At 53.4% G+C, this 26485-nt stretch overlaps 14 protein-coding genes across 14 annotated transcripts; 7 read left to right on the top strand and 7 right to left on the bottom strand.

Annotated features, from left to right (window-relative positions):
- Positions 1-982: 982 nt before the first annotated feature.
- CLAFUR5_09552 (uncharacterized protein) lies at positions 983-5165 on the top strand (the record flags this gene model as incomplete). Its single annotated transcript, XM_047908700.1, has 2 exons — positions 983-4697; positions 4978-5165. 2 exons carry the CDS (start codon positions 983-985, stop codon positions 5163-5165), a joined length of 3903 nt encoding a protein of 1300 aa, XP_047765881.1.
- A 1010-nt stretch (positions 5166-6175) lies between these two features.
- On the bottom strand, positions 6176-6439 carry CLAFUR5_09551 (uncharacterized protein; the record flags this gene model as incomplete). The annotated part of the gene is made up of 1 exon (XM_047908699.1): positions 6176-6439. The coding sequence occupies one exon, from the start codon at positions 6437-6439 to the stop codon at positions 6176-6178; it is 264 nt and encodes an 87-aa protein (XP_047765884.1).
- A 1713-nt stretch (positions 6440-8152) lies between these two features.
- Positions 8153-10141, top strand: CLAFUR5_09550 (Cytochrome P450 monooxygenase; the record flags this gene model as incomplete). The annotated part of the gene is made up of 3 exons (XM_047908698.1): positions 8153-8373; positions 8430-9552; positions 9602-10141. The coding sequence occupies 3 exons, from the start codon at positions 8153-8155 to the stop codon at positions 10139-10141; spliced, it is 1884 nt and encodes a 627-aa protein (XP_047765886.1).
- Positions 10142-10388: 247 nt separating this feature from the next.
- Positions 10389-10791, bottom strand: CLAFUR5_09549 (uncharacterized protein; the record flags this gene model as incomplete). Its single annotated transcript, XM_047908697.1, has 2 exons — positions 10389-10579; positions 10638-10791. 2 exons carry the CDS (start codon positions 10789-10791, stop codon positions 10389-10391), a joined length of 345 nt encoding a protein of 114 aa, XP_047766612.1.
- A 182-nt stretch (positions 10792-10973) lies between these two features.
- Positions 10974-11831, bottom strand: CLAFUR5_09548 (uncharacterized protein; the record flags this gene model as incomplete). Its single annotated transcript, XM_047908696.1, has 1 exon — positions 10974-11831. The coding sequence occupies one exon, from the start codon at positions 11829-11831 to the stop codon at positions 10974-10976; it is 858 nt and encodes a 285-aa protein (XP_047766611.1).
- Positions 11832-12872: 1041 nt separating this feature from the next.
- On the bottom strand, positions 12873-13359 carry CLAFUR5_09547 (uncharacterized protein; the record flags this gene model as incomplete). Its single annotated transcript, XM_047908695.1, has 2 exons — positions 12873-13154; positions 13201-13359. The coding sequence occupies 2 exons, from the start codon at positions 13357-13359 to the stop codon at positions 12873-12875; spliced, it is 441 nt and encodes a 146-aa protein (XP_047766017.1).
- Positions 13360-13748: 389 nt separating this feature from the next.
- On the top strand, positions 13749-14630 carry CLAFUR5_09546 (Mediator of RNA polymerase II transcription subunit 4; the record flags this gene model as incomplete). Its single annotated transcript, XM_047908694.1, has 2 exons — positions 13749-13896; positions 13951-14630. 2 exons carry the CDS (start codon positions 13749-13751, stop codon positions 14628-14630), a joined length of 828 nt encoding a protein of 275 aa, XP_047766016.1.
- Positions 14631-15715: 1085 nt separating this feature from the next.
- CLAFUR5_09545 (uncharacterized protein) lies at positions 15716-17110 on the top strand (the record flags this gene model as incomplete). The annotated part of the gene is made up of 1 exon (XM_047908693.1): positions 15716-17110. The coding sequence occupies one exon, from the start codon at positions 15716-15718 to the stop codon at positions 17108-17110; it is 1395 nt and encodes a 464-aa protein (XP_047766015.1).
- Positions 17111-17630: 520 nt separating this feature from the next.
- CLAFUR5_09544 (uncharacterized protein) lies at positions 17631-18511 on the top strand (the record flags this gene model as incomplete). Its single annotated transcript, XM_047908692.1, has 2 exons — positions 17631-17788; positions 17839-18511. 2 exons carry the CDS (start codon positions 17631-17633, stop codon positions 18509-18511), a joined length of 831 nt encoding a protein of 276 aa, XP_047766013.1.
- A 335-nt stretch (positions 18512-18846) lies between these two features.
- On the top strand, positions 18847-19577 carry CLAFUR5_09543 (uncharacterized protein; the record flags this gene model as incomplete). The annotated part of the gene is made up of 3 exons (XM_047908691.1): positions 18847-19022; positions 19077-19381; positions 19411-19577. The coding sequence occupies 3 exons, from the start codon at positions 18847-18849 to the stop codon at positions 19575-19577; spliced, it is 648 nt and encodes a 215-aa protein (XP_047766011.1).
- A 493-nt stretch (positions 19578-20070) lies between these two features.
- CLAFUR5_09542 (uncharacterized protein) lies at positions 20071-20587 on the top strand (the record flags this gene model as incomplete). The annotated part of the gene is made up of 2 exons (XM_047908690.1): positions 20071-20258; positions 20311-20587. 2 exons carry the CDS (start codon positions 20071-20073, stop codon positions 20585-20587), a joined length of 465 nt encoding a protein of 154 aa, XP_047766009.1.
- A 439-nt stretch (positions 20588-21026) lies between these two features.
- On the bottom strand, positions 21027-22072 carry CLAFUR5_09541 (uncharacterized protein; the record flags this gene model as incomplete). Its single annotated transcript, XM_047908689.1, has 2 exons — positions 21027-21125; positions 21281-22072. The coding sequence occupies 2 exons, from the start codon at positions 22070-22072 to the stop codon at positions 21027-21029; spliced, it is 891 nt and encodes a 296-aa protein (XP_047766523.1).
- A 1355-nt stretch (positions 22073-23427) lies between these two features.
- CLAFUR5_09540 (uncharacterized protein) lies at positions 23428-25011 on the bottom strand (the record flags this gene model as incomplete). Its single annotated transcript, XM_047908688.1, has 1 exon — positions 23428-25011. The coding sequence occupies one exon, from the start codon at positions 25009-25011 to the stop codon at positions 23428-23430; it is 1584 nt and encodes a 527-aa protein (XP_047766624.1).
- Positions 25012-25421: 410 nt separating this feature from the next.
- CLAFUR5_09539 (uncharacterized protein) lies at positions 25422-26303 on the bottom strand (the record flags this gene model as incomplete). The annotated part of the gene is made up of 1 exon (XM_047908687.1): positions 25422-26303. The coding sequence occupies one exon, from the start codon at positions 26301-26303 to the stop codon at positions 25422-25424; it is 882 nt and encodes a 293-aa protein (XP_047766524.1).
- Positions 26304-26485: the final 182 nt, after the last annotated feature.

The raw sequence follows: 26485 nt of genomic DNA, 5'->3' as shown, positions 1-26485 counted from the left end.
ATTCCAGCAGCGCGCCTTCGACCCAAGAGCTTCCACGTGAATGCTCACGGCGTGCGCACCTCGCCCATATCCCCGCTGAACGATACCTCGCCACCTTCTCTGCGCTGCGCTCTCGAGACTCCCTCCAGCAGCCCCAACGCCCCGTGACCCCGTCGACGCGCCGAAGCAAGCAATCCGTGCGGCGCATAACAATTCACACTGCCCGAGGCGCGCAGGCATTGCCCCTGGAGCTTGGTTGTCGGGCACTGCTTTGACGCCATCCTGGCTACAGCCTACAGTACTGAGGTAACGAGGTTGGACAGCGAGAGATTGGGTTTGTCGCATTGCCGGCATCGCCAGACGTCACAGCGACCAGGCAAACGGGCCAGTGGAGGTCGATATTCCCGCTCTACAGAGACGCCGTCCGACCGCACGCTTGCCGCATCAGCAACATCGTCCAAGCTCAGGTGCAGACGTGGGGAGCGGGCACGACAGCACACATACATACCCTACATCGAGTCGAAGCCGCAGTCTGAGACTTTGATGGCGGCGTCGCAGGTTCTGTGAGGCAGCGCCGCAGCGGACGAGACGGAGGAAACAAGCTTCGCCAGTCGCGAGATCTGGTGTTGCACGACAGGACGCACGCCCGCCCACCGCACCACACCGTAGACAGCGGCAGTGGACCTGTAGTCCTGCACGCAGCCGCCGGATACCTGTGTCGTCGTTACACAGCGCAGCGATCAGGCACGACGTGTTCAAAGCCATACGGCGTCGTCAAGAAGCACTGCTTTTGGGCACACTTGCAGACGCCCACGATTCGGTGCACCCATCCGATCGGCACGGCGCATGAGTCTGCGAACTTACACACGTCGCACCGGGCGCGCCTGTAGGGCTGCAGTGGCCGAGGAACACTGCTGTCGTTGCCGTCGCCGTCGAGGGGTCGCCGGAGTAAGCGTGCAGCGTGGGAGGAGTCTCGTGGCCGCCGCCGCCGCCGCATTGAACGATGCAAGCGGGAACCTCGCACTTCTCAGCTCATGCTGTTACTACTAGCGCCCCGTTTGATACCGCCAACGCTTCTCAATACGATTCTGCCGCGCTCCTCGACTACCAGCACCGCCAGAGCCACCGCAGCAACTCTCTCTCGTCCGGCAGCATCGTCACCGTAGGACGTCCGTCCTCTCTGGCCCGTGTGCCCAGCGCCGATGCTAGCCTGACACCATTGAATCTCGGCCGCGATCCCATGTCACCTGCCCCTGCCCACAAGCGAAGGAGGAGCGTGGCCATTGAACCCAGCGATGATCAGTACGGAGCCGGTCTTGATAGCGTCGGGGCGCTCAATCGCTGGTCGCATTCAACCACTTCCAGTGTGGCAAGTAACGCGCGCCGCAATCGATCTAGCAGTGGTGCGGTTCTGTCTTCGCTGGTCGGCCACGTCTTTTCTCCTCGCCAAAAACCCCTTACCGCGCTCGACCCATCACCCAGGTCCAGCCCGCACAAGAGAAATGTAGCTTCTAACTCATCCGATCTCACTGCTAGCCCTGACCGGAGTCGCCGGACTTCGAGGATACAGGACCTCTCTGGTCAATTGACCGCACTGCCTTCCCTGCATACGACACCAGCATTGACCGATCCCAATGATATCGAGTCGCCATCCACGACACAGACCGTACCGACCCCCTCTACGCATCAGCCATACACGCAAACGGAATACTTCGAGGGCGATGATGTCCTATCTCCATACGGAATGGCGAAGGCAAAGCGAGTGGTGATGGTGCGGAATAACACGGCGCCAATGCAGGTCAATCACAGCGGAGCCGCTGGCTCAGACAGTCAGGAGACTCTGAAGAACAACAGCTCCTCACTACAGTCGGATGAAGCCTCCAAACGTCGATCGAAAACAGCAGACGATGTCAATGGTCACAGACGGCCGCGAAATAGAGAAAGATCAGAGAAAGACAAGAAAACGATGCTGTCGAAAGCGTTACAAAAGGCGAATACAGCAGTGCTCTTGGACAATGCGCAAAATTACGAAGGCGCGCTAGAAGCATATGGAGATGCGTGTGGCCTGCTCATGCAGGTCATGGAGCGCACTTCAGGTGAGGACGATAAGCGCAAGCTGGATGCAATCCGAGTGACCTACAGCAACCGGATGGAAGAGTTGCGACAGCTCGCACAGGAGAGACCAACGACATCTGATGACAAGGATTTGCCAGCCAGGCCTATGAGTGACGACAGCTTATCATTAAAGAGTCCTGGGCCACTCTCAAGCCCTGTAAATGGGGCGTTCCAGGAAGCATCGCTTATGGCATCACCTACATCTCGCAGCAAGACGGATAGTGAGGTGCCGCGACTATCGTATCCTCGCAAGGATCGGGACAGCTTCTTTCAAAGGACGATGGAAGCGGTAGACAGCAGTTTTCACTCAGATTCTCAGGAGGAACCTTTCCATGAACAACAAGCTTCGCCGGGCGCTGAGGAAGAGCAAGTTGTGTTTGGTGGCAGGTCGAAACGGAAGTCAGTACATCTACCGCCACCCCAGCAGGACCAGTTCATGCCGAGACCACTTTCACCGCGCCGACCAGGTTCGCCCAACCAGGAAGCTCAGTCACAGGAAAACTGGCAGCAGGAAGAGGAAACTGCGCCAAGCGCCGAGAATGGATTGTCGCGTGGCCGAGCCGACAGCAAAGATTCGACATCGTGGTTAGACACAATAGATGAATCCGGCGATTCGTGCTCCGACTCCGACGATTTCCACGATGAGCATGGCAAGCGCAGGAAGCACATCCGAGGTGCAAGTAATGGCACCGATCCTGACTTCGATGCAGCATTCGACGCGGCCGTGGAGGCTGCTTATGACGAGGGTCTTGAGCCAGACTTGGAGGCACGCAAGAAGCGCATGACCGCGCTGCGACGTACACAGAATGGTTCTGTACAGATACCAGCATCAGACATTGACGAGATCGAGGCCGAAGACTACGAGCAACCCAGTGTATTAGGTCTTGATGCCGATGACGAAGAAGAGGAACGCATTCTGGACGAAATAACCCAGGACTATGGGTCAGCCTTCAATTTCGACCTTGGTTCGAAGTCTGCGCTACCACGACAGTCAGACTCCAGTGGGTACTCGCGAAGCACATGGCAGAGCTCCCAAGTAACCGACCGGCACACTGCCGCGACGTCACTGTCGACAGTTGCTGAAGATGTGTTATCTTCAAACAGACTTTCGAAGCAGATCGCGCATTCAAGACCCCGTGGTGAAAGCTCAGCACTTCCGCCGCCTTCAGGACCGCCGCCTGGGCCGCCGCCCACCAGCGCATTGCCTACTCTGCCTAGGCCGCCTAGTGCAAGCAACAACCAAACGTTTGGAGTTCGAAGCCGCCGGCTGTCGGCTCTCAACTCAAAGCAGCTCAAGATTGAAACATCGCCCGGGCCCAGTATTCGCAAGCGAGCTTCCACTTTTCACCACACTGCAAGCCCGTTTGCGGAGGAGCACGAAGATCAAGATGCGTCTGAACAAGAGAAGTTGGGTGCGGAATTGGAGCCAACGCCATCAGACTCACAGCACGAGAACATGCTTCAATCACCTCCGTCGCTCGAGTTCCACCAGGCGCTTGACGACATGACTGGTCAAGATGAGCAGGATGGACAATACAGGCCAAGCTATGAGGAGGTGCCTGGCGAACTGCCTGGACTACAGCCTACGCTATTCAGGAAGAATAAGTCATCAGTGAGCTTGCGCGAACATGCTGGCCACCAGTTGCTAGTAGCGTCGCCGGATCCTGAAGCGCACTCGAGTCTGGCCACTCCCATGAGCTCGACCTTCATGACATTCGCCTCGAAACGACAACGCGATCTGAACCCACTGACCTCGCAGCGCGCGACCCTACCTTCATTCGCACAGGCAGATTTCGAGCAGCAAGTCGGCGGAGGCATATTCCTCTTCGACACGTCACTGTCTGCCAAAGAAGCGCCAGTTTCTCCAAGATCGCCGAACCTACCTCCCTTGCCAATAGGCCTTGAACCTTGTCCCGAACCCTTTCTGCTACGGCCGTTCTGGCTCATGCGTGGGTTATCACAGACCATCACACATCCCAGAGGCGGCTTCCTATCCACGAAGTTGTTTGTGCCTCGCGAAGTATGGCAGACAAGAGGTGTTAAGCTCAAGCTCGTGGAAGACAAGGTAGCGAATTGTGACTTACTCACCGCTGCGCTCGGTCGACTTGCGGGCGTGGACACATACGATGCAGACGCTGTCATGGACGAGCTTCAAAGCTTCGAAGAGGTGATGGAGCGCGTGCAGGCCGCTCTCGCGAAAAAGCTTGGAAGCGATGTTGGCGTCCACGGCGTGACTGGCATGTTCAGAGACGCGTCGTCTGCGACTGTTGCAAGCGCCATGGGTCACGCACATGGCGCTGACAACCCACAGCCCGATAAGGCGGCGAAGAGCAACTCGGGAAAGTCCTACCTCACATCCTGGCGAAAGCTGCGAAACAAGAGCTCTGGCGCGCCACTATCTACCAACACAGCGGCACAGCCTGCAACAGCCAAACCTGGAGTCGAAAAAGAACAACATTTAATGCCATCCGTCCCCATGACGAATTTCGTACCCGTCGAACGTCGAGGCACGAAGAGGGATGCTCGCAACCTCGTCTTTGAAGGTCCCAACAAAGAGTACATGGGCTCCCTAGCTCGGCTGTTCGACGGCGTACAAGTGCTCGGTAAGTCATCCATCCCACTCAGCAAGCCCGACCCACCTCACGATGCAAAACGCATCATCCCCCTTTGACCGCTCCCTCCCCACTCCCCTATAACGTACCCTTGCCCTCTGCAATCGCCGAGCCTCGCTTGGGTGCGTGCATAATGAATGCACGTCCGTATAGTAGTGTGGATGTGCATACTTTGCACTTCTGCACGTCATGGCGTAGCGCAGGAACACAGCAAATCATTCGCGAAGCGAGCAGAAGATCGGTTAGCTAACGATTACCCCCGTTGAAACAGATCAAATTGCGAGACAGGTTGAGGATCCCGGTCTGAAGCACTCGTCGCCTACGCATGTTGGGCTGGAACTCAGTATTCGCCACGCAGCCGAGTTTTTTGGATTCTATGTGTGTAGGTTTGTGTTGGCAGATTTGGGCCTTTTGATGGAGAAGTATTTGAAGAGAGGGACGGAGTGGGTGCTCGCTTAGAAGGGGTGAGGCGAGGCACAGCACTTCGGCGGTTAGAGGGTTGAATCGTCACGTCACTGCATCGCAATACGATGACGAGGATTTGAGGATGAAGGACGCTCGCTGAATAAAGGCATGTGAGAGGGTTGGGTTGATATGTGTGGACTTGTTACTTATGGATGAAGAGGAGGATTGAGGATCTACTTCTTGGAATAGGAAAGAGAGAGAGAGGAATGATGGATGGTTTGATGACTTACATTTTAAGCATGAGCATGAGCCATGCAATGAAGAGAAAGACGACGAAGAAGAGGAAAGGAGCGGAACATCGACAGTGTTTTCCAAGGCATCCATGGCGTGGGGTGGGTTGCTGCATGCGCTTTTTGCTGCTGCTGCTTGCTATGTCGACTTTTTCGATGATATCCCGTGCTGCGGGTCGTGTTCGCGCCTCATCAAGCTGATTTGAGGACTTTGGATGGATTATTACGATTTTCGAAATTCTATTGTTATTGCTCAGACGACCCTTTCGATCCATTCGCTCTTCCGTCCCGCTCATTATCGGCATAGTCCTCGCTATGCTTCCGCCGTGGGTGTTGCTCTCTCTCTCCCTGCCCTTCACCTTCGCTAACGGCTATACCACGGCAATGCAGTTTTTAGACCGTCCGGACCTGGCGCCGTTCGTGTGTCTCACTATTGCACTCAGGCACTTTCCTGCTACGAAGTTGTCTGGTTCCAAGCTTCTTGGAGGTGTGAGTGTTGCGGACTTGTGCTGGGCAAGCGTGATGATCTGAGGGTGCACAGTTCGAGCTCCCTGCAGGATGGTGATTGCATCGTGGTGCGAGAGCTGGATTGCACGATTTGATGGCAATGCTCATGATCTGGAGACTCTATGCTAGCCACCGCTCTGTCGAAGTTCTTGGGAACTCATTGGATGTTCTCGCCATGCCAGAATCTGTAAGAGCCGGGCAGTGATGTCAATCCTCGTGACGTAAACCCAACTGAGGTAGTAGTTGTTGTCTAGAACATATCTCGAATCAAGGCTGGGTGCTGTGTCGTTTGCTGCGTTTGCGGTCGATACCGTCCGGTCTGCCACCAGAGCGACGTTTGGTGTTTGGTGGGGTTGAAGGCAGTGTTCCGGTCGATCCTTTGCTTCCGTCGTTTTGCTTCATTGCTAGGTATTGGACGATATCATTCGATACTGACTCCAGAAAGGACTCGTAGAACAGATGCTCTTTCGGCTGCTGTACAACACTGTGAAAGGGGTTGCCCGTGAGTCCGAGAGATGTCATCGAGCCCATGGCGGATTGATGTTGTTGGTGCTGTCTTACGGCCGTATTGTCGCTGGTATTCTTCACAGCAGTGTCGATGTTGGGAAGCTCCTTGTTCTTCAATCGTTGCTGTGTATCTGGAATGGAAGGCATAAGGATTAGGGAGGAAGGAAGTTGCTCGAGGCGGAGGTGGAATGTAGTAGTAGAAGAGTAGGTAGGTGTAATGATACGATGATGAGGCAACCTTAGAAGCGCAGTGCAGTGCTCGCAAGCCAAATCATCCTTGCCAATGCAACGGACCTGGAGCGAGCCTACATATGATGACGGACCGAGAGGTGGCAGTGCGGTGCCAACGTGCGTGTGCGTGTGCGTGTGTCTCGCAAGCACACGAAGACCACGATGATGCTCCACCGCTAGAGGGCACCTGGGCAGCAGAGGCCGCGGACAACGGACATGGTCGTGTGCTGTTTATTGGAGCGGGTGGTCGATGGTCGTCTGACTTTCCGGCACTCCAAGCGAAGTGCTGCTGCAGTCTGCAGACTGCCGCAAGCGACGGACAAGCTTCGACAGGGATGGCCGCCCAAGTGATGAGATCGGTTACAACTTACGCCTCGTCGTCCAGTAATCTCGAGCTGCCTGTCAAGCGTGCCTGCTGTTCGTGTGCAACGCGTTGGCCCGACCTGGTGGCGACGTTGCTAGATGAGGCATGTGCGGGTTTCAGCTTGTAGCTGCTACGTCTTATTGTTATTACGACCGTATCACTGCTCAGCTGCTGCTGCTTCGACGGTGTTACAGTACGTTTGCATGCCCAGCGCTGTTCAACCAGTGCCGTATAGTACTGCTCGGCTAGTCTAGGATCTACCGCATCCTGGGGATCTCCATATCGACGCAGGCTCTCCAAGCGAGATGCAACCAACAACGTCAGAGGCTCAGAGCGCCCGTCAGAGCATCTCCGTCAAGCATTCGCAGCGCAGCACCGAAGATCCGGCTCAGTCACCGTCTCGGCGCGTTAGCATCGCAAACATGTCAGTGATGTGCATTGTCAAGGCGGTGTCTTTCCGTCCCGCTCAGGGATTGCTTGGATCACATGTCCGTCCGTGACCGCCGCCGCCGACTTTCCCAACTTCAAACCCGAATCATCATTTTCTCATCATGTTCTAATTCGTGTTTCGACGTCAACTCTCCCTCCATGCCCTCGAACGGGCTACCGCATCGCACGTACCGTGTACACGTTTGGCTCTATGCCACGATATGGAACTTGGTGAAGCCCTCCTTGATTCAACCTCATCTCCAAACGATGACATGTCTGCGCTTGTCGGCTAGCAGCCGATAGACGGATGCTGCATGGCCCGAACCACGACCAGCATGTAGCAATGATTGGCTCAGCTGCAGAGCGCAACAGTCGTCATGGACGCGCTGTCGAAGGCCATTGTACGACGTACGAAGTGGTAGTATCACGACAGTTCATAATTTGCTCACTGCATTGTGCGTATCTCGGCCTTCACTACTTGTATCGACACAGACATCATCCACACAAGACCGAGACCGAGGAGCTCACGTCAGTCAAACCTGGGCCCCGACAGCGACACGTGGGACATCTTGGACCTCGCCTCGGGACTTCATCCTGAAAACTCACATCTGGAAGGTCCACACGAGATCGTCTACATCCTCTGGGTCCGGCTCCGAGCGATATTGCTTGACATCCGAGGGTACCGCCTTGACATCTCGCTTGCGCTCTGCAGGATGCTTTCTTTCATAGTACTTGCCTTGGCGGGCTTACTGGTACTGTATCTGGGCAACACTTACAGATGTTTCCGAATCAACTTGGCGTTGGCCAAGAGGAGTGGCCTTCCGTACATTGCCATGCCCATATACACCTTCAATAGGTTCTGGCTAGTAACGCATGCTCTTTGGCTTCCCTGGATCCAGCGACTACCAAAGTCTTGGACGCAGGACTGGATTGAGTAAGCATGAAATCCTCGCATCCTCATTAACGATTACGTGATTGACTCGTGCATAGCTTCCTTCAGCCTGACTTCGTTTGGACCCAGAAGCACAGATTGTTCAAAGAGATCGGCAGCGATGTCCTCCTGCTTGTGGCACCGGGCTCCAATACGCTGTATGTGGCGGATGCCGAGGCCGTGACCCAGATTACAGCCAGGCGCAACGATTTCCCCAAGCCAACATGGATGTACAGCAGTGTGGATATATTTGGCAAGAGTGTCGTGTCCACGGAAGGTGCTCTGTGGAGACATCACCGAAAGATCACGAGCCCGCCCTTCACAGAGAAGAACAACTACCTGGTGTGGACCGAATCACTTCAGCAGGCCGAAAGCATGATGGCTGGCTGGATCAGCAAGGATGCCAACGACAGTGGTGCGCTCTGGAATGTTGCAACCGAGTCTATGCGTTTGTCGTTACATGTGATCTCTCGCGCTGGGTTCGGCGTTCACCTTCACTGGCCACATGAGGATAAAGATACTCCAATCCCAGAAGGACACACGATGACATACAAGGACGCCTTGGAGAGTCTCCTCCATAATATGATTGTGATGATTCTGACCCCTACCTGGCTTCTCAGTCGCTCACCGCTCAAATTTCACAAGACAGCTCACAGAGCTTTCTCCGAGTGGGGTCAGTATATGCGTGAGATGTACCAGGAGAAGCGAAATGAGGTGAAGTCAGGTCAGAGCAGAGAAGGTATGGATTTGATGGGTGCCCTTGTCAAAGGTGCTGGCATGACCGAGGAAAGTCTCAACGAGAAAGCCACGACAGATCCCGAGAAGGGAGGCGCTGGCAAAGGACTTCTCAGTGATGAAGAGATCTTCGGTAATGCTTTCGTCTTTATCTTGGCGGGACATGAGACGGCTGCGAACACCATCCATTTCTCGATTCTTTACCTCGCCATGAAGATGACTTCGCAAAGGAGGCTGCAGGAAGATCTTGATGCGATACTTGGTGACAGACCAGTGTCCGAGTGGGACTACGAGAAGGATATGCCCAAGCTGTTTGGCAGTATGTGTGGCGCTGTGATGAACGAAGAACTCCGACTCATTCCGCCCGTCGTCGGCATCCCCAAGACCACGCCAAATGACCGACCACAGGGCCTTCAAGTCAATGGCAAGCATGTGACAGTTCCTGAGGTAAGTCCGCCCAGCGTTGTCCTTGAGGTGTTGGCTAATGATTTGACAGAATTGCTATGTGACTCTTGACACTGTCGCGACACACCGCAACCCCAAATACTGGCCCCATACCTCCGAAGAAGACTTGCTCGAATTCAGACCAGAGCGATGGCTCCTCGACCCAAGCAAAACCAACGCAAACACCGAAGACAGCACATACGCAGAAGAAGAAGGCCTTGACTTCGACGGACCTGACAAACGCCCCGACACCGCCGCATCCCTCTTCCGCCCTGCAAAGGGTGCTTACGTCCCATTCAGCGAAGGCTACCGCTCTTGCCTTGGCCGTCGATTTGCGCAAGTTGAAATTCTGGCAGTGCTGGCGGTCATCTTCAAGACTCATACTGTTGAGCTTGATGTGAGTGAGTATCTGTCTGATGAGGAGTTCAAGACTGCCACCGAGGCGCAGAAGCTGGAGGCGTGGAAGAAGGCTGATGCGCGTGCGAGGGAGCTGCTGGAGAATGGGATGATGACGATTATCACGATTCAGATGAGGAAGGGGAAGGTGCCGTTTAGGTTTGTCAAGAGGGGATGTGAGAGGTTCAAGTTTTAGGAACTGGTGCAAGGGTGACGATCTACGTTGCAGGTATTATAGACTCACAGGACGCACCACAACCTTTCCTCATTGGTCTTCTATCAATTTCCATCCCACAGCAGATCACTATCAACCTCCCCCTCATGCATCATCTGCGTTCTTACAATCGGCTCATAGTGCTTGGTAGGCCTCACAATCTTCGTCAACATCATCAAAAGCGCACTCAAAGCAGCAAGGACAAATTCACAACTCATGCTCCTGGCGATCACCTTGTAGTCTGCTTATGTCCTCCGCATTTACGGTAGACGAGTAAGGCTCGGTATGTATCGGCTGCTGGAGGGTCGTCTCCAGGACCGTCCACCTCGACAATCACCTCGAAATCGTGTCTCTGGGCGATGTACTTTTCGCATGCTGGCGTCTTCTGATAGATCCTGGAGAAAGTGACCACTGCGTTGGCTGTGCGGATGTTAGTGGGAGATGATCAGCGTGGCAGAGGAACAGGGCGTTGACGTACCTAGGATCTGCTGTCTGAGACCTTCTAGGTCATGGTGTGGTGGGATCGTGGTTGAAGTGCTTCCTGGGTCAGGCTTCATGTTTTCTTGCTGATCTTGCTGAGTATGGCTTCGTGAGATTGTTGGAGGGATCTGAGGATATGATATACCCTTCATTCCGTTGTTGCCAGCAGACTTTGAGGCAAACAGAGAACAAGAAAGAATGCTCAAAGCGCTTCATGGTGAGGACTGAGAAGACTCCTGCCTCTGATGTCTCCACTGTGCCATTTCAATATCACCACCTCAACCCATCTCCAACCCTCAAGACCTCAAGACCTCACGAGCAACAACACACCATCCTACCCCCAAAAAGGCACAGTCACACACAAATCCGGCCCAACCTTCCCCTCTGCCAACCCAGTCAACGTCTTCCTCACAATAGCCCACACATTCAAATCATAAGCCTCCCCAATATGCCCCACAAAATCCAACGGGCAGAACTTCTGTACATACAAATTCCGAACCCCAGGCTCGTCCACCCAGCTCGTGGTCGTCGGAGTGACTAGCTGGTCATACCGACTCGTCAGGATGGTTACTTGATTGCCCGGCTGCACGCTAGTCCCATTCGTCAGGGCCTTGACGGCGGCTCCGTCGGGTCCTAGCTCGTCGCAGGCTGCGCAGCCTACGGTTTGGAGGACGTCTCCGACGACTTCGCGGCTTACGTTGCTGAAGAGGTAGGCGAGGTCGTAGATGCTGCCGAAGTCTGTGCCGTGGGTAGGGGGCGCGATGGCGATGATTTTGTCGATGAGATGCGCGGTGTCCGTGAACTTTGGAACATATAGCGTCAGAAACGCACCCTCAGAATGTCCGACCAGGTCAATCTTTCCAGCACCAGTCTTGCTCTGTACTTCGTGTATGAACGTCGCCAGCTCAGCTGCGGAGGCATTGATGGGTTTCAGCCCGCCGACGAAGGGGAATGCATCGTATTCGCCGTAGGTGGTGGAGAACGTGCAGAAGCCTTGCGATTGGAGGTATAGTTGGAGGAAGTTGAGGTCTTCGTGGAAGATTGCGCCGAGACCGTGGAAGAAGACGACGGGGTTTGGGTGCGTGGTGCTGCGGCAGGTGAAGTCGTTTTGGGGGATGACGCGTTTTGCGTGGGGAGAGGAGAAGGCGAGGGGAGGGAGAAGGGAGGTTATGAGGAGCTGGAGGATGGACATGGCTAATGGTATGAAGAGACTGGCCGGTAGAAAGATGCCGATCATACTTATCTATTTTCTAGGTGTCGGTGCTGAGGGCTCTCGCCCATTCCGTCGCTTCAGTTTGCAATGAACCAAACAGGACTTGTCAAAGGTTAGGTGGTCCCAATGCGAAATGTTGTGAAGGATTGCCTGTGCAGATCCACTCGCATGGCGCTGCAGCTCATGGTAATGCTTTTGATTGGCCGACTGGAATGCTTCCATTCAGTAGTTTGTATTGTGAACCCTTGCGCTGGCGTTCAGCCTCTGGCCGACTTGAGCAGGAAATGCTCGGTCACATCTTATCCAGATTCCCGAACCGTCATCGCTGTCCGCTGAGTGAATTGATGGCATAGAGCTCACTGGGTCAAAGCCCGGCCTTGATGTCGCTTTGTGGACGCCGTGGAGCCAGATCTAGACCTTCCATCGCAGAACAGATTGCCGCACTCCCCGCGATGAGACCTCTGAAGCTCTTCATGAGGACCTCAGTCCCACCGAAGAGTGGAATTAAGCATTTGATCATGGCACCGCCGACTTTCGCAGCGCCCGGGTCACTCTGCCATAGCTCTTTGGCAGACGCATCGAGTAGGAACTAAGATGCTCGATGCAGATGGAGCGAAAAGCACAGCTAGGCGGATGAGTGCCAAGAGCCCTGTTTGGAAACGCATCATGCTGGTGGTATCGTAAGATCGACTGTACTGTAGCTTTGGCGAACTGCCTGTAGCTTGTGAGTAGTCGTTGGGGTGGCAGGAATTGGTACTATGTTGAGAAGTCAAGTCTGCTTGATCACAGAAAGAAGTCGCAAGAACATACTCGTGTGCAGCGAACGCCCATGACCAGCTGCTCATGGTCGACCTCCACGTGAGACAAGGTCAGTGTATCATGTGATTGTGAAATGTTCTCCACGGCGAAGCCACTGAGTGCTGCCCATGCTCACTGTGTTGAGAAATGTCAGTGCAGCTGCTACAATGAGCCTGGAGATCGAAGAAAGAGTGAAATCGTGAGACTATTCTTGTAACAACGTCACATCTTCGATGCCTCCTTCTTCGCCTTCTGAACTTCAGGTACCCAAGCATGTCTCCGATGCGGAAACAGCTCAGACTGCGGCTTGAAATTCTTGTAGTTCTCATCAATCGTACCGCCGCACACCACGATATTTCCACTCATCTTCGGGTTGCTGACATTCCTGATATGTAATGGTGATCCACAGTTCGAGCAGAAGCTCCTCTCAAGAGTCCCGCCAGAGTCTGTAGACGTGTCTTTGAAGACCTTGATATGCTCGGCGCCGGATTCGACTTTGTATTGCTGGGACAGGTTAACGGCTGCATGTTTGAGAATAATCGTGGCATACATCTCGCTTGAACAGGATATTGGTCAAGAATGCTGATCCCGAGCTCTTCTGGCAGTTGAGGCAATTGCATTGGATGTGGCGGGCTGGAGTGCCGGTGATGGAGAACTTGACGCTCTGGCAGAGGCCTGAGCCCCGTCGTAGGATGTTAGCGGCTGCCATGTCGTGCTGTGATCAAGTAATGGGAGATTGATGCTGGAGATACATGTGTGATGGACGTGCTACAGTGGATGGCGTCCCTGCGGAAGGACGGCGGAGACCTCGGCAGGACGGACGGCATTGTCTCGACCATTCATCGGATCGTTAGCAAGAGCTACGCTACATTGATGAAGATGTTGAGTGTCGCCAACTTCTGGACGAATCGAAGCTGAGGTGATTGCAGATGAGATTGTGTCAATGTTTGATGTGACCATTCCAGTCCTCCGGTTAAATCCCGGCTGAGTGTGTCGCGTGCTTTGCACATGAACGCGCTTTGAGCTTCCATTCTGCTTCTTCTAGATCTCTTCAACAACCCCAGCTCCGCCAGTTTGAGTACCTGTCCTCGACACACAATGGACGCCGAGTTCCAGACCACCTTTCAGCGCGTGGAGACTGCTCTGCAGCGCCTCACAGACTCGATCGCGGCCTACAATCCCTCGACCACTGCAGCAGAAGAGCTGGTAGAAGCAGACGCAGTCGTGGCAGAGCAGGTCGCGAAGTGTAAGACTACTATGATTACTGCAAGGGAACTGTATGCTAACATATCGAAAATAGTAGTAAAGCACCAGCAGAACTACCGACGCATCCAAGAGCTTCGAGAAACTGCAGACTCGCTCGATGAGACCATCAAGAACACCATCCGGGTACTTGCCGACACGCGCAAAGAGATCCAGTCAATACCCACGAGCGAAACTACCGAGCCACGACGCGAAGTCAGAGTAGACGAGCTCTTAGCCTATGCGAAGTTCATTGCGCCAACAACAGTACCTCCTACAGTCGCCAAGTCTTTCGTGCCCATACCAGAGGATAAGAAAGATACAGAAGCGCAAACTACGAACGGCATAGCCACACCACCTCAAGTCATCTCCCAGGATGTCGACAACCCAGCCTACGTCAAATCAGAAGGTCGCGAGAAGGGCATTGAACAGATGGCACAGGCAGACAAAAACTGGCTGCAACCCGTGAACTTCGCGTTCGATTTCTGGCCAACCCCCGACCAAATGAAGCACGGAGCGCTGGGCAGGATACAGTACATGATCGAGCAGGGCAAAGATCCCGCGAGCGTCCTTAGCGCGGAGGATCAGGCGAAGGTCGATAAGGAGAGGAAGGAGAGGGAAGACCGCGAGAGGGCTGAGGAGGAGGCGAGGGAGCGGAGAAACAGGGAGGAATGGGGACATGCTGCACCGAACAGGAGAGGGACGGTCGTCGAGCCTTTCAACCCCGACGACTTGTAGTGCAGCGATGAGCGTCTAGTTGCGCTACCCAGAGCACAATCACAAACTGCATCATACCATACTGTTGTCGTGGGTAGTGCTCTCAGCGACTCAGGGCTAATGCATGTGTTGATTCGAGGCTTAGGGGTCTCTTAATTTGGATCACATCGTCCACATCAAGCAGGACAAGACTCAGTAGCAGTCTGTAATTGACCACCAGTAGCATAAATCAGGCATAATATAGGAGAACGATTGGACATTGCTGCTCCTGCGTTTTGCAGACGAGCGAACACACCTCGTGCGCCGGCCCGCACCAAGTCATGCCGAACCTTGTGCACAACGAACATATTTTTCCATTTTCGTCATCAACACCATCAATCATCACCGTCAATCATCACGTCTCACAAGCACTGCAGTCTGCATCATCGCAAACGCGATGCAGAAACTTGGTCACGACAGCTGATCGTAAACACAGGCACGCGACAAACGGGCGACGATGTTGGCAAAGAATGGATCGCCAGCCGCCGCCGTGACTGACTCCAAACACACCAGGAGGCGCCCACAACCAACCGTTGTCGGATCCCTGCAGCCATGCACGACGCAGTGATACTAAAGCTACTCCCGTGCTATGGCCCAGGATGCGAGTATTCCCTATTATTTGAGCGCGCGAGAAGTCTTATACCCATGCAGCTTTCCGTTTCATGGTCACTTTCGCGCCGTGTTCGACTACAGCACGCGGTGCTCCGCTAGTACCTTCGTCCTGCATTGTGCATCAAGTGTTTGGACTTCTTCCTTCTTCACGTCTTCTCTCACTGCTTCCTGATGTTGTTTCGTCAAGGTGCCAGGATCAGGTACATTTCGAGAAGAAAGCAGGATTGTGCCATTGCATTGTGAAGGTTAAAGAACAGGGCCGACACTCAAAACATCGATCGATGAAGTCGACAAAGACGAAGAAGCGGCAGGGTGTTGGGAGAGAGGACTTGGATCTGTGGGACGACTTCTGGTCTGCAATGTCAGCTGCTTTTGCAGAGCATCAACGCACTGCCACGAGCACGCGAGCGAGCTCGGCTGCGACGCGAGTGGATGACTCCACCTCCACCAACAGTATGGCGAATGCGGCAGAAGCCCCGACAACGACCATCTCCACCACAATCTTGTCAACAACGTTTATAACGGCCCCGGTCGCGGCCTCAACCGGAGTACCAGGAAACGAGCTTTCAACCTCAACCTCAGCTTTGTTCTCATCGACTTTGGAGACATCCTCGTTGTCTTCACATCAACCACCGCAACCATGGAGTTCGACAATTGCAGCATCAGGCGTGACAGGCACGAGTTCACAGGCGCTCACATCGTCAGTGGATACAGGAGGCTCTCATACCGACTTTCCGTCCTCAGCAACCACTTCAGCCGCAGCACTGGCGACGGAAGCAGCGAACTCGACAACGGAGTCGATGATCGGAGCAGAAGCAGGCCACTCCGAACAAAAGAAAGCCATCATCGGCGGACTTTCAGCTTCCATCGCCGGCCTTCTTCTCCTTGGAATCGCGATATGTCTGTTTCTGCGGCGGCGACGAAGACGAACCGTGTCGAAAGAGTTTGGAGATTGGTCAAGCGAAAAAGGAATGCGACCACCAGCACTTGTACGGAAATGGACTGGTGGACTGGTGGCGGTGGTTGGCAAAGGATCACCTAAGCAGACTCCCGACAGGCCGCAGAGTATGGTGAGGGTGATGGTGGATGAAGAGAACCGCATCATTCGTATGAATACGACGCATTGGGTGAGACCCTATGCTCCGGGTTCTGGAGAGGGCTACAGGGACTCAGCACCGTCTGGACAACTGCGCGTTGTCAACCCAGACCCATCGAGGCCAGCATCGCCAGCGAGACTTTGGTCAGACTCTGCGAGCAGCTTCATGAAGAAGCAACGATCAGGATTGAGTGGGTTTGTATTTGGCACATCAAGACCAGGCAGCGGTCACAAACAGCTGCAGCATCAACATCCGCTTTCAAGCTCGCACCTACCGCCTACAATTACGGTGGTCGACCCGGCACTATCCCGCGAATGTGTCGCATCATATGATCAGACACCTTCATTCCGATCATATCCTTCAGTGACCTCTGTGGCAATCGTACAGCAATATCCAGTCGACGATCCAATCCTTACGCCGCCCAGGGAAGAGAGCGAAGAACGGGGCGCTGCACCTCCTCCACACAGCGGACTCAAACGGCCGAGCCTCGCGACTCTACAAAGTGCCAAAGGCTCAGCAAGCAGGACATTCAGCCATCTTGGCAATCATTTACTACATCCATTTCGTTCAAAGTCCAGCACTCCAGCTGTACAACGGAATACACGTTTCTCAACGTCGACGAATAGTACACGGCATTCGAGGAGGAGCGACCCGTTCGATCTTGATGCTCCTAGTGTGACGCATCCTTCGCCGGTGCCAGGGCGATATGGACCGAGTGCTAATGGGAATTGGACGTTGTATGAAGGGACGTGAGTCATCAGACAGAGACTATGGCGTGTGTACGATATTATGGGAGGAGAGAGCGTGCTTTTATGAGCAAGATACCCCGAACGAACGAGACGTTCGAACTTTACTTTGTGCAGTGTAGTAGTAGATCACATGTATTAGTGCTCGCGAGAGCAAGATGACGAGGGGCCTCTTCCGGTTCAGCATATGCGCGGTCTGTCTCATGTGCGTGCGATGATTTAGTAGGCCTTGGGTTGCCGTGCATCACATGGCGCGACTCGGGTCTTGCTGGCATGTGTTGGTCACACAAAAAGTAGGATGAAGACCATTGTCATATGCGTAAAATGTGTCAAAAGGCCTTCGATTGCCGTGGAGCACATGGCTTGACTCGGGTCTCGCTAGTATGCATCGGGTGCATAAAGGGAACGGATGGACTAAACTGGACGTGATATCGACATTGATCAAGCACCACTTCGCTACATCCCAACACCACCTCACTCCCCAATCGTACCACCGACCACCACCGATTGAACCTGCCACCGTCATCATGACTGCAAATTCCAAAGAGCAACCTCGCGTCATATTCCAAGACCTCCCAGCCGAACCCGCCTCGAGATCTACGGCTATGTCCTTACCGAACCCAAGCCTATCGCCATCTGCACCTTCCGCCCTAAGATTGACGACCGCAAAGCAGTCCAACAGAAGGTGACAGGAGCGCGCCTGATCCGCGACAATCACGCAGACAAGCACCACAGAGGCGAGACCTACGACCGCAAGAAAGGCGCCTGGGTGCTCTTGCCACCACGCCGAACCGCGCTCCTCCACGTCAACAAGCAAATCCACTTCGAGGCTACTCAAATCCTGCTGGGGAGTAACCACTTCAGCTTCAGGAACAGCATTACGCTGGACCAGTGTCTGGACGTGCTGGGCCAGAGAGCTCAGCATCTTCGATTTGTGTACATTGGAGGACAGGGGTATGTGAGGAAGCATGCGAAGAATACCTTTACCAAACTCGCTCAGTCCGCCAAGTTCCTCAAGAAGCTCTACATTGATCACTACGATGTATGCCAGCGCTCGAGAGATTACTACAAACTACCGAAGTCTGACGAAGTGGCGAAGCGCGTGGCCAAGGATTGCAAGGAGATGCTGCAGCTTCTGGAGAAGAGCTATGAAGAGGGAGGGGTCACATTTAATGCTCTAGACATCGTGGACTATTACCTACAGCCATGTTGCGGCTGTCCTGGTACGGCTCGGGCTCATAACAGACAGATGTTGGTGGCCACACAGCGTGAGTTGGGGAGTTGTCAGTGTGCGTGTGGAGAGGCTGGGCAGCAGCATGAGAGGATGAGGCAGGAGCTGCGGAAGTGGATGGGAAAGGTTCTGGAGATCAAGGTGGAAGAGGGCAAGGATGCTCGTGATCAATCTTGACCTGGAGCCGAATAACGCAACAAGACGACTTGCATGCTTTCTAGTGAGACTACGAGATGGGTTCCTCGGACGGTGGGCGCTTGTGATCACTCCCCTATTGGGCGACCCGCAATGCCAAAGAGCAGTTCCGCCACTTGCGAGGGTTCGACCTCTTGAATTGATTGGTGAACGACGGGAATCGGAAGCCTTGCTGCTACAAACAAGCCACGAGGCTAGACGCAGCGGAGCAGGGATAAGCACAGTCTGTGCACTTATTAGCGGCATTTCGATAAGTATCTCTTCTAGACTCGGTCCTACATTTCTTTGTTCTCATTAGACTTGACTTGACATTCACCATGACTACCACCGACGACTATGAGGCCTTCGAGGCCGCAGCCGCAAGCATAGTCTTACAAGCATTCGAAGGCGCCAAAGCAAAGCTCTTGACTGCCTTTCCGTACATGAGCTCGGTCGCGATTGAGCGCATGATCGAGAAGTCTTCCCAGTACTTCCAGGACGAGATCCAAGCGCAGTAAGATCCGGCGATCTTCGAATGCGGCCTCGCATGTGCTGACACAGATGGCAGAGAACCGGCAATGACTGCCTCGAAAACACGCAGCAACTTCTTCAAACTTCTACCAGAACTCCGCATTTACATATACGAGATGGCGCTTGCCAAACAGAAGATGCCTCGACCTGATGAGCATGCGTGGGAGGTCGAACATCATGTCGAGATCCAGAGCTGGTATTGCTGCGATGAGCCTTCTTCAGACAAGTTCATCACCATGAAGCCGACCAAGAGACCAGCTTTACTCGCAGTCAACCGTCAAGTCCGTCACGAAGCCCCTCCAGTCTACTACTCAGTGAACACATTCACAGCGACTTGGGCGGGTAGCCTCAAGCTGGCGGACTGGCTGCAGGTGATTGGCAAGGAACAGGCGGCACGATCAAGAAGCTCGAGATCCGCTTCTACATGCTGGACCCTGACCAAGTTGGAGAGTGCATGGATGAGGCCTACGATGAGAAGGGCATCAAGACAAATTTTCCAGACGACCTGGCGGACTGTCTACACGAAGGATATGGTTGAAGCCTTCGTAGGAAAAAATCACGGTGTTAAGGATGGGGCTATACGTATCACGGGAAACTGGCTGTGGTTTAAGCCCGATGAACCTCTGGCGAGCGTTTACTTGTTTATGACATAGGCAAGAGCTGGAACCGGTTGGTGCAAGACGATGAAGATTCTTGCGGCGCTCTTTCTGGGCAAAATCTCGCCACAGAGAGGCCGAAGTGCTCCGTAGAGTATTGAACGTTCACCAGCAACGGACGGGAGAGTGCTCTGTTCGCAAGAACGGTTTACAATTGCCGCTTGGCCTTTGACGATGTCTCGAGCTGTACTACCGTGAGACTTTCTACCAGTCTAATAAAGTGCGCATAGATCCTATGACGAGCATTGTGGCATCGCGGACAAACATCGGGCCATCACATGCAAGGTCCGTGCGTGCTCATCTCCTTCAACTTCAATTCTTCTACATCTTCTTCTTAGTCTTACAGTTCATCACTACCTCAATCAAGTCGTCAACATGGCTTCGACACAGACATACATCGAGACGCCATTGGTGGTCGACGATGATGCTGGTGTCACTGCCTCGATGGCTCTGTCTAGCCTGGGAGAAAGTCTGCGCTCAGCATATCCTTACATGCGCACAGAAGCGCTCAACAACATCGTCGATCACATGAAGAGCGAGCTCGTATCCAAGATCACAGAGCAGTGAGTTGCGACACACTAGCCTAGACACAGCACGTGCTAATCAAACGTGCAGACAGCCGAGGATGGCTGCGTCTCGGGCTCGCATTTGCTTTACCGACCTTCCAGCAGAGATCAGAAACAACATCTACGAGCTCGTAGTGATCCCGCAGGCCGGACATACCCTGCTTGAGATTCGCACCCCGAGGGACGCCACATTGAGTCCTCGCACGTATGCGAAGATACCGACACTTCTCGCCACTAGCCGTCAAGTCCGCAATGATGCGTCACCAATCTACTACGGTAATAACGGCTTCATTGCGACCTTCCCATATAGTGCCACTCAGAGTTAGCCTTCTCCAGAGAAGCCGATGCCCTGGTTGAGCATGATCGGCAAGGATGTTGCCTCGAAGCTTCGCAGCCTAATGATCAGATTCAAAGCCTGGGATCTCCAAGGCTTGCGAACTGCATGATGCCCCCAGGGACGTTCGATCCTCGACGTGGCTGGCGCTCGGCTGAGATGGGTCAGGGGATAGACGGCCTGAATAAGTCGGATGTGATCTCTATGCTGGGTCTCGGAGCGATGGGTGTTGATATTGGTGTGGTAAAGGTGACTGTGATTCGCGGAGACTACCACAGAGCAAACAGCAATCAGGAGGTGGAGCTCTTGTAGCATGTGAAGGTATTCAGGGTCGAACCTGTTGGAGAAGTGATGTGCTTGCATATCCTTGCGAGGTCGGATGGCAGGAGCAGATCATCCAGAATGAACACAAACCTGAGGGGACCATTGCTTCATCCAAGGAGTCTCGACTGCTTCGCGCGCAGCCAAGTCATAGAGCGTTCGAACACCTCGAGATGCGAGTGGTCCTCCAAGAATCGAAGCGTCGGGATCTAGATGAGTCTGTGTATCAGGTAGCAACAAGGGTGCACATGGTGCAAATATGCACCGACAAATGCGGAACAGTGACCAGCAACAACATTTTAGCATTCACGCCTATCAAGACTAGGTAAATAAGTTGGTCCAAAGCCCCCCAATACACTCATACCATATCTATCGCATTTGCCATACTCCAAAACTCATCGTAATCGTGATCGTCCAAGCCTTTCAGTTCCAGCGTACAGCTACTGGGTAGGTTTGCCAGTGGCGATATTATATGTGGCAAAGACGCAAGGCCTGCATGGCTAGGAAGTCTCTTGTGCTCGACGTCGAGCTTGATGTATCTCAACGAGTGACAAGCTTTGACCAGCTTTGACAGTACATCAGCAACCTGCTCCCAATTAGGGACGACTGCTGATCTCCTCGTTCCAAGGGGCAGCTGCCAGAGCTTGATGTGAAGATGAATGTTGCGTATTTGTCGAAGAGCAGGTATCTGGGAAGCCACGTCGTAGTCGTCGTAGATCGATTTGTATCGAGATCTTTCGCTACCCAGCTTGAGTTGTGTTATCGACCAGTAAGAGCTCCCGGTCGGATTGACACGAAGATAGAAGAGCACCGAAAGCTCTAGCACACTGTCGGCGTACAATATGCTTGAACCATCTTTGTATACTTCTGGGGATGCTCTTAGAAGCGCAGGGTACGCGACAGAGCCTTTGCTGCGGTCATGCGTGAGGATATGTTCGTAGATAGTGTTTTGGAGCTCGGGCGGTAAGTCCAGAAATCGGAAAGAAGCATTGTGGTCCAGTCGCCTCAACTGGGCAGCCCATCTCTTCCTGCATTGCCTCTTGGTCTCCTTGACATTGCTCTTCGGCGTATTTCCCCCCGTACGTGCTTTGATGAACTTCCGAAGCTCTGCCATCGAGCAACGATTGTACTTCACTGCATATTTCTGAAGTGTCATTGTTGTCTGTTTCTGGGTGGTGATCGACAGCTGGCAAAGTAGGTCAAGGACTACCCAAGCTTTTGTAGCGCACAGCCCACTTCAGGCAGCCAAATATCGCAAAATGTCGCAGAGTGTGTAGCAGTCTTGAATACTTTCGATGACGATAGAATGTCTTACCGCGCATCAGACATTTGCGGGCTTTCGGTTTGCTCATCACCTCGACGCAGCCTGACCACCCTCAGCCCTTTCTTCTACCGTCCACAAGTCGTCCATCGTTCCGACTTTGACAAGAACATCCATGACAACCCGCGTGCCGCTCTTACTCCGCCGTCCAACCCACGGCAGTCTTAGCAGATGCTTTTCCTTTCGCGACAAGGCCTGCGGAGTCATGGCCTCTCCCAACGCCATTACATCTGCTAATGCTAGCTCCGGCAGCCTCAACTGCGGGAGACCACCGTACATTGCATCCAGTCTTTTCTTCAAGGGACTCTGTACCAAGTATACGATGCTGCCACACGTGCTGTTGCAGACGTGTCGTCGTTTCGCGCAGATCTCTGCTGTGGTAGTCCGGTAAAAGATGTAGTTGAACGTGTAGTGAAAACCCGCGTCGTTGTGCGTTGGACAAAGCCTTACGAGCATGTCTACGGACTTGCTATGTTGAGGCGCGACGAGCCAGAAGACAAGATCTCCGAAGTAGACATGGGACGTTGTTGCGACTCTAGCAAGCCATTTCGCAACATTTTTGCGGGCGGGCTTCTTCAGGCTCCAGTCTGCTTTCAAAGGCAGTTTCCAGATGAATTCGTTGTGTTTTACGAAGATTTGGGTGCCCTCCTGGCGCATTTGTCGGCAAGTCGCGATGAGAGGTGGCCTCGGCACATCGTTCAAGTCTTTTGGGATATCGGACACCAGCGTCAGATGGTAAATCTGGTTCAGAAGCTCGCCAGGTAGGTTGAGCAGCGGAGAGTCAGGTTGAGGTTGCCATGCAGCCGTTGCATTCGCTGTTCCCTTGTTCGACTTCCGCTTCAGTGATGGAATTTACTGCCCTTTGAGGGTCGCGAGTATGTTAGCCGCCATCATAGCAAGCTGAGGATGATCGCTGTAGATTAATTACTCTGAGTGCTATTGCAGATCGCGAAATCGGTCGGTGCGACTACCGTACCGCCACATATAATACTTGGATCCCGATTGTCCGGGCCGAGTAATCGGTAAGCCGAAGTATCGCAGCAAGCCAGCCATTTAGAGGAATGATGTCCGTACCATGGTTCCGAAGAAGTGCAACCGAATGGCAGCCTCAGCAACCAGGAGCTGATGCCTCGCCGCGACAAAGCAGCTCAATGAATCAACGAAGCACCCTGCCATCACAGCATGCCATCTCATTCTGTCTCACCCTCCTCCTTCAGTATGACTTCCATAGCCTTCCTGATAATTTTCGTCATAGGCATAACAACAGGCCTCTCCACCCCATCCTTACTCCACACGTGCTCCGGCGATCCTTCGTGCTCGTCAGTCACACTCCTGATCCACCTCAACTCCAGAATCCTAGTCTTAATCATACTATCAACCTGAGCAGTGCCAATGTCCCTGCAGAGCTTGAAGTAAGGCAACGAATACGGCTCCTTAACCATCTTTTTCATGACATATAGCAGATTGTCCGGCGAGAACTTCTGGCCATCGTCTTCAGTGCTGGTTCCGTCTGTGGCTGTTGACAAGGGTGAGAAAGTCTGAAAGTCCGCGCGTGTCAAGTGGAACTGTAGGAGGGTGTAGGCTTGAATGAAGATTGCTGAGGTCTCTGGTGTTAGAGTGCCGCCGCTGTTGGCCCAGGATGCGATGTAATCGTTAATGTGGCTGAGCTTGCCACCAAAGGCGTCGTAGATGGGGTCGAAGGCTAATTTGCCTGCTAGGTCTTGAGGTACTGAAGAGAGCATTTGGTCCAGGAAGTATAGGAGAGTTTCCTCCTTCGTGCAGTCGCCGATGGTCATGAGCTGGGCGTGATGGCCGATGTTCATTTGCCGGAGGAAGTGTTGGAAGAACGAGTCGGAAGTGCAAAGGATGACATGGCATAGGCGATCTTGCTTACTCAGGACAAGAAGGCAATCGAGGAAGGCCTTTAGTGAAAGCAAGTCGTCCACCAGTGCAGGCAGCTTATGAGCCTCGTCGAGCAGGAAGACTATAGGCTTCTTCCTGAAAGCTGGCTTGTCTTTCGAAGCCTCGCCCTGCTTCTGTTCAGCCTTCGTATCAGCCCTTCGCTCAGCAGGTTGATCCAGGTGAGAGTCCTCTGTCTGCTTCTCTTCCTTCTGACTCTCAGGATCGTACTCCCAGTACTTTAGCAGACAGCTCTGCAGCGATTCCATCAGACTCGCAAGATCCGCCACAGTGACTGTATACCCCTTCTCCGTACTCTCCTTCTCATTCAGCTCCAAGACCAAATGCTTGAACGTCAGCTTACTCTTATCCATCTCCTCATCATGCATCTCCTCAAAGAACCTCTCAAACTGCTCACACAATGTCAAATACAACGTCCTGAGATCCGCAAACCCGCTGATCCTGAGATCGAACTTGATCACGTAGAAATCATCAGTAGCCAGAACCTCTCTCAACAAAGCAGTCTTGCCAACGGACGTTGCTCCGAAGATAACACTAAGTCGTGGATCATTTGATAGAATGCGCCTGAAAAGCGCCTGCTCATTCTTTCTGCCATGAAATCCAGGTAGCTTTGAGAACGTGTGCTTTCGAGGTATCTTCTTTGCTTCCTGCGTTAGCTCGTGATCTTCCTTTGCCTTCCGGAGCATTTCCTTGGACTCATTGAGTTGGCGAAGCGTTTCGGCTGGATTTGCGACAACCCCAGCGATCTCGCCCAATCCCATAAGGGATCTCGCATGCTTGGCAGAGAAGTGTAGATTTGTGTGCTTGGTCAGTAGTGGAGTGCTGGGGCGCGTGTGGCGAATGAGAGAAGCCATCCTGGTATCTGGCTTGGAGTAGCCTCCGATATCAACAGCGTTCACGGTATAGACCACAGCAAAGTGTGTTTTCTCGCGCATTCGTGCGTAGAAAACATCTTCGTTCAGGTCGAGGAGATGGCATGTCGAGGAAATCACGTTGGACGATGACGATCACAAGTTCACGCCACACCACGCCATCGTGACGCGGACGCACGTGATATGGCGATTCTACACAACAAAGGACGTTTTACCATGGGGTAGAGATGATCCCTGTTGAGACCGAGTTCATGATCGTGAATGTAATCCATGTGTTAGTACATTGATGCTATATTAGTGATGCAAGCGCCTTGCTCAAGCCGTCCACATGTGCAATTCCGCCTAGTCACCCATTTCAAACGCTATCAGCCATTGATCAACCCTTCAAGCATTCAAGGCTCCTGAAGAGCCTGAAGTGCACCATACTCATCTTCTACCACAATCTTGATTCGCGTCGCCTCTCGACGCTTGATAAGGTGCTGAGCCTGCATCTTGACCGCAGACACAAGACGCTCCAGCTCCGTGATCAGAGGGTCGCAGCCATTGGCAATCTCCTTCAATCCCTCGTTGTCGATAGACGTCAGTCGCCAGTCCAGAGCCGACATGAGCCGAACCTTCAGCGCTGTAACCTTCAATTGTAGCTCGGTCCCAACTCCTGAGTCTTCGGTCGACGCGCTACTGGGCTCCTCCTCAGTTTCCGATTCACTGCTTCGCTCTTCTGGTTCCGAGTCGAGAAAGTCGGTTTCTGACATGATGTCCTCTTCTTGTACGTTTCCTTCTGTCGCGTCATGCTCGGGTGCATGTATGCCGTAGTGTTCCTGCGAGACCTCTTCGTCAGGAAGACCCGTCTCCAGGACTGCCGCCAATGCATAAATGTAATCCGGGCCATCTTCATCTTCCAGACTGACTGCACTATCTCTTCCACTCCCAGCATGCGCAAGAGCAATGCAACATGCTATCTCCTCTTTTGAGAACGCCAGTTCTTCGGCTTCGCTTTCTTGGTAGCCTTCATGCTCCTCATCATCAGATTCGACAGGCTCGAATATATCATGGGGTTTCAAAATGCAAGGCAGGCTCTTGCTCAGCCTCAATTGCTGCTGTTGCTTGACAATAGCAGCTTCATGTGCTTCAGCATTGAGCAGTTGTGCATTGTCGTACAAGTCCTGGCTCATGCGTTCACGGAGTATTCGAGCGCCGTGGGCGTTTGTGTGATCTACCCTCATGGCTTCGCGGGACTGTAGCAAAGACGCTAGAAATTCGTCTTGAGAGGGCATATTGGACCGACCCAGGCGACAATCGCCTACCCGGACTCGCTGCTGTTCCAGTCGTGATCGCGGTGAGCGCTGATGTCTATGCAGTGCCAACATCGAGATTCGAATTGCGCCCACGATGGGATAAGCATCTTCGTAACTGGCTCCCAGCCGCCCGGACATACTTTTGCACAGCTGCAATGTAA

This window comes from Fulvia fulva, chromosome 9 (genome assembly GCF_020509005.1).
Source record: "Fulvia fulva chromosome 9, complete sequence".
Taxonomy (NCBI): domain Eukaryota; kingdom Fungi; phylum Ascomycota; class Dothideomycetes; order Mycosphaerellales; family Mycosphaerellaceae; genus Fulvia; species Fulvia fulva.
Note: the sequence above shows the minus strand (reverse complement) of the source record. Positions and strands in the feature narration are given on the sequence as shown.